Genomic DNA, 12040 nt, shown 5'->3' on the forward strand with positions numbered 1-12040 from the left:
ACAGATGAAAGCCGTTCTGTCTGCCCAGAATGAAAAGGTTGTTGCTTTTGGCCTCATTTCCCCCAAAATGTTTGTATTCGGTGGTGAGAAAGTAGACTCTATCATTACAGTTCATTTGGGAAGGGCAAGGTGTTGTGACTTGCCTTCTCCTGCCCTGAAATCTCCACCAGTATCCAGTCATTCCTAATAAACATACAGTTTAAAGCAATGTACTAGTTGTATAAATACAGTTTCAAAATTAAGTCCCCACATGCTGTGGCCTACTTAACCCCTCATTCTAACCAAACTGCTGCTTTTGAGCCTTCCCTGTGATAGAAGTTCCAGAGCCTTCTGGAGAGGGCTCCTTTGAGGCTGCTTTTTTGTAGGAGAATCCCTGAGTTCTTCATTCAACCAAGGGAGCACCAGAAGAAGAGTGAAGATAGAGTGAAGAAGAGTGAAGATAGTGAACCTAACTATTTGTTAGGTTTTTTCGTTTTTATTGAGAAGGTATTTAAGGCCCCATTACTTCTCTGGAAGTGGTATTATAGAGAAATTTAAGCAGAGTTTGTATAAACAGGCGTTTGGGGGAATCACCATGACTTTGCTTATATTTACTGCCTTCTGTAGTGTTGGTGATTATTGAGGAACTGACTTGCACGTTTATGGGCTCTCTAAGCTCATCCTTTCCTTCCTTACCTTCCAAACATTTATTTGCTCTCTGGCAGTCAGGACAGCGATAGGGAAAATTAGAGGTGCCCTTTTTTTGTTTTTCGTTTTGGTCTGCCTAGTCATGTGTTCTGGCTTTCCTGGTGGCTCAGTAGTAAAGAATCCACCTGCTGATGCAGGAGACATGGATTTGATCCCTGGGTTGGGAAGATTCTCTGGAGAAGGGAGTGGCCACCCACTCTAGTATTCTTACATGGCGAATCCCATGGACAGAGGAGCCTGGCAGGCTACAGTCTATGGGGTCGCAAAACGGTTGGACATGACATAGCGATAGAACAACAACAACAACAATAGTCATGTATTTACGAAGCTGACCAGTTAAACAGTTCCTACTTATAGAAATATGTGATAGGAAAAGGGGAAAAATCCTGCCTGAATATGATTTCTAGGGTGGTAGGGAAATTTCAATAAACCACTTTTTCTTCAGAGCGTGTTATTTGATAATTAATATTTATTAATAATTATATATCATCCACAATGTGTATTTATTATTATCACTATTATTTGGATAATTCCCTTGTGATACTCTTTCTTAATATCCCAAATTGTCCTGTTCCTAAGATTATTTTTTTGTGAGGCCCTTCTCTTATTAGGGTTTCTTAAATGTTTTGGAAATCTCACATGAAAATATTGTAGCTTGATCTCTAACCAGCATTTTTGTGGGCTGCAGGTGAGAGCCACTTTGGAAAAAGTAAGAAAGAGAATGTATGGAGACTATGATGAAATGAGACAGAAGATTCGACAGCTCACCCAGGAACTGTCAGTAAGTAGCATCACGTGAAGGGATACTAGGGCTTGGAACTCCCTCCCAGTTGCTAGTGCCTGGAGATACTTGAGTTTACCATGTTCCTTGTGAGTGGAATCACAGGAACATGATTGCACTGGGTCTTCGGTGCAGCTCGTGGGCTCCCCAGTTGTGGCATATGCTTAGTTGCTCCGTAGCACATGGAATCTTAGTTTCCTGACCAGGGATTGAACCCACCTCCCCTGCACTGGAAGGCAGATTCCTAATCCCTGGACCACCAGGGAAGTCCCTGGAATCATAGTGTACATAAACTGAGGGAATATTATCACAGAATGAAGTTTATTATTTGAAGGAAAATTTTTGTGGCAAGAATAATTTTCAGTTTCAAAGCATTCCCTCCAAAGTCAAGAACAAGATGAGGAAGCCAGCTCTATTATTATTAAATGACATTGTACTGGAGAGACTAGCCATGGAATTTAGCAAGAGAAATAGATTTAGAGGTATAAAAACTGGACGGGTAGATGAAAAACTATCACAGTTTACAAACTGTATGACTACATACCCAGAAAACTCCAGCGAACCAATGAAAAAACTGCTATAAACAGAAGAATTCTATAAAGTAGCAAGGTGAAATATTAATGGACATAGACAAATAGATTGCAATATGCAAAAAACCAGTTAGAGAAAATAAAAGCAACAAAAAACTACCAGATATCTGAAAATAAATTTTAATGAGTAGAAAGACATATACGTCATATACTTGGAAAGGAAGATTCAACATCATAAGACATTAATACCATGCATGTTGATATGTAAATTTAATATTACCCAGTAAAAGTATTAAAGGATTTTTATTTTATGTTGTTCTTTTACAACTGAACTAGGTGGTTCCATGGTGTACAGAAAATAAATATGAAGAGTTAAAATTCTGGGGGGATAAAAAGGCAATGAAGGAGACTAGGCCTCTTAATATTGAGAAATACTTAGAAAGAAATTGAGAAAGCCTCAGAGATGGAAACAGAATAGTATTGGCACATAAATAAATAGACATTAATGAAAAAGAGCCCAGAAATGTAACCCAATCTATGATAAATGTGGCACGTTAAATGAAGGGAGGAAAATAGAGCAGTCAGTATATGCTGTTGGGACAGACTTATATCTGGACAAATTCTGGGTAGATTTTGTTAAACTTAGTGCCAGAAGGAAATATATGTGAATTGTTTTACACTCTTGGACAGGGGAAGGTATTATCTTATGAGGAGATGCAATTCCAAATTCACTAAAGGAAGAGTTAATGACACTGATAATTTTGACTACATTAAAATGAAGACTAGTGCTGGCAAAAATACCAAAGTCAAATGACAACCTGGGAAAAATTATTTGCCTTCGTACTATAGGTAGTAGGCTTGGAGAATGAAATGGCAGCCCACTCCAGTGTTCTTGCCTAAGGAATCTCATGGACTGAGGAGCCTTGCGAGCTGCAGTCCATGGGGTCACAAGAAGTCAGACATGACTGAGCGACTAGTAAGCTAATATTCTGGATACTTAAAAAAGTGCCCATGAATCAAATAGAAAAAGGCCACACCTCATAAAAATAGGCAAAATATTTGTGACAGATAATTTATAGTAAGGGACAGATGAAGAGATCTTAAATTCCTCATTCTCAATAAGAGAAACTCAGATTAAAAAGGTCTGTGATATAATTTTTATCTAGCAGACTGGCAAAACTGCAAAAGTGGAACAAGATGCTGTATTAGCTGTGCTATAGAGGATCAGGCAGATTGCTGCTTGGAATGTAGTTTGTATTACTTTTAGGGAAAGCAATTTGGAATATCTACCCAAATTACAAATGCCTACATCCTTTGACTCAGCAATTCTTTTCCTAAGAATTTATTCTATAGAAAAACTCTCACATATGTGAAATGATGTATGCATAAACTTAGTTGTTAAACATTGTTTATAATAGTAAAAAGATTGGAAACCTTACAAGTCCATTAAGAAAGAGAAAATTTAAAAAATATATATTACATCTCTACAATCACAGAGTTGTTAAAAAATAAAAATGAGTAAGTTCTTCAAAAAGATACAGAAAAATTTCAAAGATACAGAGGAAGTGGTGAAAAAGCAAGACACAGGAAAATGTCATGTATAGTATACTACCATTTATGTAAACTAAGGAGAAAATAAATATATCTAGATTGTTTTGTGTGTGTACAAAAAATTACTGGGAGGATCATCAAGAAAGTAATTAACAGTGGTTCCTACTTGAGGTGCAGAGTGGACACGGTGGTAACTGAGCAGATGGGACAGGAGTGAAAAAATATTTTGTTTAGTGTCTAATATTTAGAAATATTTAGTGCCTTTTCTACTTTTTAAATGTTTGAACTCTAGGAATATATTGCCTACTCAAAATTAAAGAAAAAATAAGCTTCCTCTGGTTTAACCTAGCTAATGCTTTATGGGAACAACATTTAAAAGAATATTTGTGGTTAATAACCTTGAAGGAAAAGTCTATTCTGTATGACATACTTCCCATAAAAGTTAACATCTGCAGTAAAGGAGCACAGTTGCAACAGTCATGTATTAGAGTCTTGTTTATGTCTGGACTGTGAAATTATTTGCTTAAGTAAGACCTACTGCCTTGATTATACGGGGTGGGAGCATACAGGCATATCCAGCTTGTCATTCTCATTGACGTGTAGGAAGAGATTTGTGAAATTGTCACCCGCCAATGGAAATTCCCTCTGCCATCCGCTGACACTGACTGTGACTAAAGCCAGAGGACTGGACTTGCATGCATAAGCAGGTCTCTGCCCCTCGCTTTCCATGGCTACCTCCTGCACACCCTCGTTTTCTCATCTAGACTGTCACAGGAGCTCCATCTCTACCTGCAGTCTCCTCCTTCTCTGGGTCGCACCACAGACTGTAGCCAGGTTAAGATGCTAACGTGGAACTTTACTGGCGGTCTAGTAGTTAAGACTTCACCTTCCAATGCAGGTGATGTGGGTTCGATCCCTGGTTGGAGAGCTAAGATCCCACATGCCTCATAGGCCAAAGGTCAAAACATAAAACAAAGCAATATTGTAACAAATTCAATAAAGACTTAAAAGTGATCCACATCAAAAATAATCTTAAAAAAAAAAAAAAGATGCTAACTTATTGGCTGTATGAATGTGCCCTGAGCTGGAACACACCTCCTGCCCCTGGCCTGCTATTTCTTTCCTCTCCCAAGGGTACACCTCTCCCTGTCTCATGCCTGACTGCTTCCTGTGGCTCCCACAGGCCTCACAGGATCAACCCTTGAGCCTCCCAGAACCTTACCTCTGGTTCTGTTGCCTCCTAGCCTTTCCCTATACCCAGCCCTTCTTTAAGGTCTAGCTTAAGACTGGGCTCTGATGAAACCCTCTGAAACACGTTAAATATACATCCAACAAAGACAACACAACAGCAGCTGCAAAACGACTCCTGGGAACTGGGTGAGTCCAAAGCATATTCCTTCTGTGGTGAGTAGGCAAAAGCAAGACTGTACAAAGTCGTATCCAGCTAGATTCTAGTCGTAAAGGTAGCTGTATATTTGCATTCAAATTCCTCTCCTTCCCTTTCCTCCCTATAAAAAGACATGTTCTGGGGGCTGCATAGCGTTGTGAGAAGTAAGTGAGGCCCTGTTGGGGAAGGAGTGAATATCATCCAGAGGAAAAGTTGTCTTGCCTTTCTGCTCTCTGGGTCATGCAGATGTTGACTCTTTAATGTAAAGCTGTACTTGAAGTATCATTGACCCTGATGTGTCTGCCCTCAGGAGAAAGTTGTGACCTAGCTGAAGATTTTTGTGAGCACGTATGGTTTGGTTGTGTGTAACTGTCTCTTCAATCTGTCCAGGTTTCACAGGCAAAGCAGGACTACCTGGAGAATCACATCCAAACCCAGTCGTCAGCCCTGGACAGTTTTAATGCCATGAACGCGGCATTGGCGTCAGACTCCATCAGCTTGCAGGTACTCATCTGCTCCCCATTGGCTGGGTTGTCCTCTGTTCTGGTGCATATGAGCTTAGCCAAGGGTGGGCCCTGTGTCTTTGTATTAGAGTAAGTCACAGAATGTTCTCGACTCATTATTCAGAATACACTCGGTCACAGTAAAGGCTGAGCCAGGGAGACGGTTAAGGAAGGAAGCTGATGGAAATGCTTCCAAGCTGAGACTCCCGACCTTGCAGTTGCAGTTGTTTTTGCCCTTATTAAAATGGGAGTTTAGATCCTGAGTTCAGCGCTAGTGATGTCACTTGTCCCACTAGACACCTGAGTGGTCCTAAGCATCAGTGCCAGAAACAACATATCACCTGCTCCGTCATGCCACAGTGTTAGGAGAAGTCTCACCAGTCACAGGAAAGATGGCCTTAACCCAAGGCAATCCTCATTTATTCATGATGAGTAACTCCCAAAGACTATTAGGCATGTTTTCCTAATGTGGAAATTATTTTGCATTAAAAGAAAAAGTCATGTGCCTTCCAGAGAACACCTGGTAGTGCCAGACAGGGATGCCAAAAGCAGCCAGGATCCTACACGTGTGCAGATGTGTGGTCAACCCACACCAAGGGGATTCTTCTCGTTATTACTTTGATTTGTTGGGAGTTAATCCCTCACATGCTGCCTATTGTTACTCTTTCAACTGAGCCCCCCATGTAATATGCAAATAAATTTGAAAATGTTTAGAGCCAAGCATTAGATTCAACATTATATTCAACAGACTCCTCGGGCTTTAATTTCCAAACATGCAAATAATAGATTCTGTCCCCTTCCAACTTTATTTGGCTCTTATCTCTTTACCTTCCTCTTCAAAGTTCACACAAGCTATTTCATATCCTTTCTGGTTCTCTATAAATAATTTGCTAGATAAGCAAACAAATTTTATGTTGGGATGATCCACTTCCCCTAGGATCCAGTACTTTTTGCTGACAGCTGATTGGGCAGTAGTGCCAGCATCGAAGCTAGGATATAGTCCCACAGTGGGGGCAGGCCTTGTGTTTGGGTTTGTCTGGAAGCCCATTTCTGGTGGGGCTCTGAGTCCCACCCTTTTCCTGGCTCTCCTTAGAGCATGCCAGCTGTCCCCTGGCCTCAGGCCAGGCCCTGCTTTGGGTCTGGTTTATTCAGTAGCCTTTGTTTTCCCTTCCTCCTGCCATCAAGGGGGCTTGTCCAGGCTCCCTTTCCTTTTCTCTCGGACATATTCTCACCCTGGCCAACCAGGAAAGGCTGTATCTTACCTGACTTCACATCTGGTTGGTATCTGTGTTTTTTTCTTCCCCATCATACTTCTGATTTGCCTGGAAAACAACAACAACAACAACAACAACATACAACCTAAAAGTTGAGAGTTCTATTTTATTTGGGGACCTCCCTGAGGACTATAGCCCAGGATTCAGTCTCTCAAGAGAGTTCTGAGGAACTGTTCCAAAGAAGTTAGGGAGGACCAGGATATACAGGAGTTTTGGCTGAAAAAAAAAAAAAATGTAGTCAAACATCAGAAGGTTGCTGTTAATCACAAAAGAGAGACATCTTAAGTTAACGTTTTTAATGCTTTTCTATGTATGATAAGATGTAAGAGTCTGGGCTCATGGACATTATTTCTTTGGTATGCATCTTAACTCTCTAGGCCTGGTATCCTGCTTTTTCCCATCCTGCATTCCCCTCAGGGCACACTGTCAGGTGGGTTGCCCTGGCTGATGGCATTGTTTACTGGAATGGCAGGCAGGCAGGCAACATTTTTGTCCCCATCACTGACACTCCAGGCATTCACTTCAAAGGTCAGCTGTTTGTTAGAACAGGGTCCACCCTAACCCAGGGACCCTGACTGATTCCTCATCACAGTCTAGTCTCTTATTCCAGGGCAGTCAGAGGAGCCTTATAATGAAAAGGTTAAAAATTGTTTGAGAAAAATAAAAAGAAGTGGGTGGAGGCAGGGGAAGGGGAGGAGTGGAGGAAAGAAAGATACTGTCTCATGGCCAGGAAACTCACATGAGTCTGAAGATATTAACTTCTTATTTCTTCCATTGTCGGCTGCTGCTGCCGCTAAGTCGCTTCGGTCATGTCCGACCCTGTGCGACCCCAGAGACGGCAGTCCACCAGGCTCCCCCATCCCTGGGATTCTCCAGGCAAGAACACTGGAGTGGGGTGCCATTTCCCTCTCCAATGCGTGAAAGGGAAAAGGGAAAGTGAAGTCGCTCAGTCGTGTCTGACTGTTAGCGACGCCTTGGACTGCAGCCCACAGGCTCCCCTGACCCTGGGATTCTCCAGGCAAGAACACTGGAGTGGGGTGCCGTTGCCTTCTCCACTGTCTAGTCTACCCCATTTTCATTATTAATGACAATAAGACCAGGTCTTCAGTTCGACTTTACAGAATGTCAAAGCTGGAAAGAACAATTGAGATGATCTCCAACCCCCTTGTTTGATGGATAAACAAACTGAGACCAACAGAAATTGCTTGAACGAAGTGTAGCTCCAGTCCTGGTCTCTTGGCATCTGATATAGGTTCTGAGCACAGGACGGGTCTCTGTAAATCCAGTGGGACTTGGAGAGAGGATGCTTGGCCAGGTGGTTTTTCAAGCTCCTTGCATCGCCAATGTTCTGTGATTCCAGCCTCCAAATGGCTTCTGTATTTTCTTTCATACCTATATACCACCATTAAAAATCCTTTTTTACTGACTTAAATAGGTTTAGGAATGAGGCTTATTATCCAAGGTGGAGGCTCAGGAGTGGAGGAGCTTCAGAGACTGGCCAGTTACAAAGAGGTGTTAGGAAGTGAGTCCAACACCAACATCTTATATTAGAAGAATGTCCAGCTCTTCTATATGAGTTGTAGGTAACTTCAGGAGGCGGTAGGAGGTGGTAGAAATTGCCTTGTGTCTAGTGCGGGGAATTCTGGGGTTGTGGAAGACATTCCTCTGTAATGAGAGTTAAGCATGAAATAGCAACAGTGTTAATTTAAGCATTCCTGCTTCAATGGGCGGTCTGGATTAATGAGCATCAGGCATCTGACACTTGTCAGGCAATTGTAAACTCTGTTGCCCGTCCTCCCTTCATTACCACCCCTCTCTGCCTGAGGGAGGAATGTGAAGCGCATGCAGCCTCATAGTAGCCACAGCCATGTTGTTGCTATTCCGGCAGCTCGTCTAAAGGTACTGAAGTAAACAGCCTGTTTTTTAAAAAAGGGGGAATACCTCCTTTTTATAAAATACCTATTTTGTTTTCTGACTTAGGAATTTGGAAAATGTAGAAGATTTTAACAGAGAAGAAAGTTAATACTGTCCATACTCCTGTCCCTAGTGAAAGCAGTTATTTGAATTTGGGTAACTCTCCTAGTCTTCCCCTCTCTCCCCAGTGGCTCAGCAGTAGAGAATCTGCCTGCCAATGCAGGAGACATGGGTTCAGTCCCTGAACTGAGAAGATCCCCGGGAGAAGGAAATGGCCCCCCACTCCAGTATTCTTGCCTGAAGAATCCCATGGACAGAGGAGCCTGGTGGGCTACAGTCCATGGGGTTCCAAGAGTTGGACACAACTTAGTGACGAAACAATAGCAAGAACTACAACCTCCTAGTCTTTTTTTCCTCCACCCCCCCGCCCCCGGCATTTGAACAGATGCTTATGAATTTTTTTTTCAAAGTGGGGTTCTTCTGTACTTACTGTTTTCAAACCCAATTTCTTTACATGTGAAATTATGTATCATTAGCATTTTTCCTTGGAAAAGGGTTTGATCCATTTCCATCCATCCTAGGCAGTGGCACGTGGTGTTGGCAGCAGTGATGGGGAATTATGGGGAAGCTGGCTGGCTTCAGTACAGGGCAGAAGACCTCCTGGCCACCAGGGGGCCCTCAGGCGCTCTAATACCAGGGCCCCGGGCTTGTAGCTCCTGTGGCTGATGTCTCCCTCAATGGTTAATGACAAAGGGATGTCCTGGTGTGGTCTGGCCCGTTTTCTCACACCGCTATATCTGGTTTTTATTTTCATCCCATCAGAAAACCCTCGTGGATGTTACTTTGGAGAACAGCAACATCAAGGATCAGATCAGAAATCTGCAGCAGACGTACACAGCCTCCATGGACAAGCTGCGGGAGAAGCAGAGGCAGTTAGATGCAGCGCAGGTTGAAAACAAGCTGCTGAAAATTAAGGTAGATACAGGAGCATGGATCTCCTGCTCACCGTTCCCTCCTCCTCTTCCCTCCTCCTCCTCTCTCTCCTTCCATCATCAGCTCTCCCATTCCGATTTCTCCATTCTCTTCTCTGTTGGGTTTCGGCGGCCTTCTGTGGCCAACCCCGCAGGATCTGACCTGACGGCACTGAGAGGGTTTCTGTGTTCAGAGCTGTCAGTGCAGATTGGGGGCACCCCATACATACCCCGCTGGGCTCTCCTGCCTCGATCTCAGTGGCCTCAGCTGCTGAGACCTCATCATGGCACTGCCCTTATGTACTGAGAGGGCCCTTGAGATGCCTGCAAGTTTGGGGCTTGAGAAGCTTCAGTGTTTGGACTTTCCCAGTGGTCCAGTGGTTAAAAATCTGCCTGCCAAATGCATGGGACATGGGTTTGATCCCTGGTCTGGCAAGATCCCACATGCCACGTGGCAACTACGCCTGTGCACCGCAACTACTGAGTCCTCGCTCTAGAGCTCGTGCTCCATGACAAGAGAATCCACCGCAGCGAGAAGCCTGAGCACCAAAACAAAGAGTAGCTCCCGCTCACTGTAATTAGAGAAAACCCGCATGCAGCCACGAAGACCTAGGACAATCCCAAAATTAATTATTTAAAAAAGAAGCTTGACTGTTTAGCTTCCTTTTTAGATCCCAAGACCTTTTTGTCTGGTTTGAAAATGAAGAGCTGAGGGCCCCCCTGGAAGAAAGTGAATGGGTGATCAAGGACTCTGGGCAGTATCCTTCCTGCCCTCAGGCCTGGCTTATTCTGCAGCTCAGCCTCTAAGGCCCTGGAGGTCTCAGTGCTCCTTCCGTATGTGAAGCATGGAGCCCTCACTCATCCATGGGTCTGCTCCTGGCTCTGGTGAGAGTTCCTACCCAGTGCCAGGAGCAGAGCCACAAACGGCTCCCAGAAGTCATTCAACAAATTATTTCCTGAATGAATTTGTGTTTTCTCTTGAACCTGGGCTTCTCAGATTGTGTTCAGCACAGCCTAGACTGTTCTAGAAGAGAGTGTCTTGTGGGCTGTGTTTAGTTCACTTCAGTCGCTCAGTCATGTCTGACTCTTTGAGACCCCATGAACTGCAGCATGCCAGACCTCCCTGTCCATCACCAACTCCCGGAGTTTACCCAAACTCATGTCCATTGAGTCAGTGATGCCATCTAATCATCTCATCCTCTGTCGTCCCCTTCTCCTCCTGCCCTCAATCTTTCCCAACATCAGGGTCTTTTCAAATGAGTCAGCTCTTTGCATCAGGTGGCCAAAGTATTGGAGTTTCAGCTTCAACATCAGTCCTTCCAATGAACACCCAGGACTGATTTCCTTTAGGATGGACTAGTTGGATCTCCTTGCAGTCCAAGGGACTCTCAAGAGTCTTCTCCAACACCACAGTTCAAAAGCATCAATTCTTTGGTGCTCAGCTTTCTTTATGGTCCAACTCTCACATCCATACATGACTATTGGAAAAACCATGGCCTTGATTAGACGGACCTTTGTTGACAAAGTAATGTCTCTCCTTTTTAATAGGCTGTCTAGGTTGGTCATAACTTTCCTTCCAAGGAGTAAGCGTCTTTTAATTTCATGGCTGCAATCACCATCTGCAGTGATTTTGGAGCCCCGCAAAATAAAATCAGCCACTGTTTCCCCATCTATTTGACATGAAGTGATGGGACCAGATGCCATGATCTTAGATTTCTGAATGTTTGAGCTTTAAGCCAACTTGTTCACTCTCCTCTTTCACTTTCATCAAGAGGCTCTTTAGTTCTTCACTTTCTGCATAAGGGTGGTGTCATCTGCATATCTGAGGTTATTGATATTTCTCCTGGCAATCTTGATTCCAGCTTGTGCTTCATCCAGCCCAGCGTTTCTCATGATGTACTCTGCATAGAAGTTAAATAAGCAGGGTGACAATATACAGCCTTGATATACAGTATGTATACAGTATACAGTATATACAGACAATATACAGTGCACAACAATATACAGGTTGTGTACTCACATGATTTATTGCACGACTGAGTATGTTTGGGAGTGAAAGGAAGTGCTGTTAATAATTAGGGGAATAGCCTGGGCTACATGGTCATCTCCATAAGGTCTACCCACGGGGCAACTGAAGGGGAGGACAGGCTGCTGTCCCACACTGCGTGGTCTCCACGATGGCTGCCCATGGGCCCTGCCATCACCACCCACTTGGCCAAACACAACCACCTGGGGGAGGGGAAGGAGCCAGGGAGCTACATAGTCATTTCCTCCCTGCTTTCACTTCAAACAGGGCTGTTCTTCTATTTATGCTTTCATGTATTGTATTTCCGCACAAGAGTTACTTCAAAAAAAAGGGGTTTGTTGCTGAAACATTCTGAAGTGACTGTTAGGAGTTTCTCCCCCAGGGCAGGATCTTTATGTGGTCATTCATCTCACAAA

General features: G+C 43.5%; 1 protein-coding gene across 2 annotated transcripts in view; it reads left to right on the top strand.

Annotated features, from left to right (window-relative positions):
• MYZAP (myocardial zonula adherens protein) overlaps positions 1-12040 on the top strand; it is a 115068-nt gene that overhangs the window by 31358 nt on the left and 71670 nt on the right. For both annotated transcript variants that reach the window (XM_013967112.2, XM_005685718.3), the window contains exons 4-6: positions 1376-1468; positions 5327-5440; positions 9450-9602. In XM_013967112.2, coding sequence (XP_013822566.2) covers positions 1376-1468; positions 5327-5440; positions 9450-9602 — 360 coding nt within the window. The remainder of the gene's footprint in view (positions 1-1375; positions 1469-5326; positions 5441-9449; positions 9603-12040) is intronic.

Source organism: Capra hircus, chromosome 10 (genome assembly GCF_001704415.2).
Source record: "Capra hircus breed San Clemente chromosome 10, ASM170441v1, whole genome shotgun sequence".
In the NCBI taxonomy this organism is placed as follows: domain Eukaryota; kingdom Metazoa; phylum Chordata; class Mammalia; order Artiodactyla; family Bovidae; genus Capra; species Capra hircus.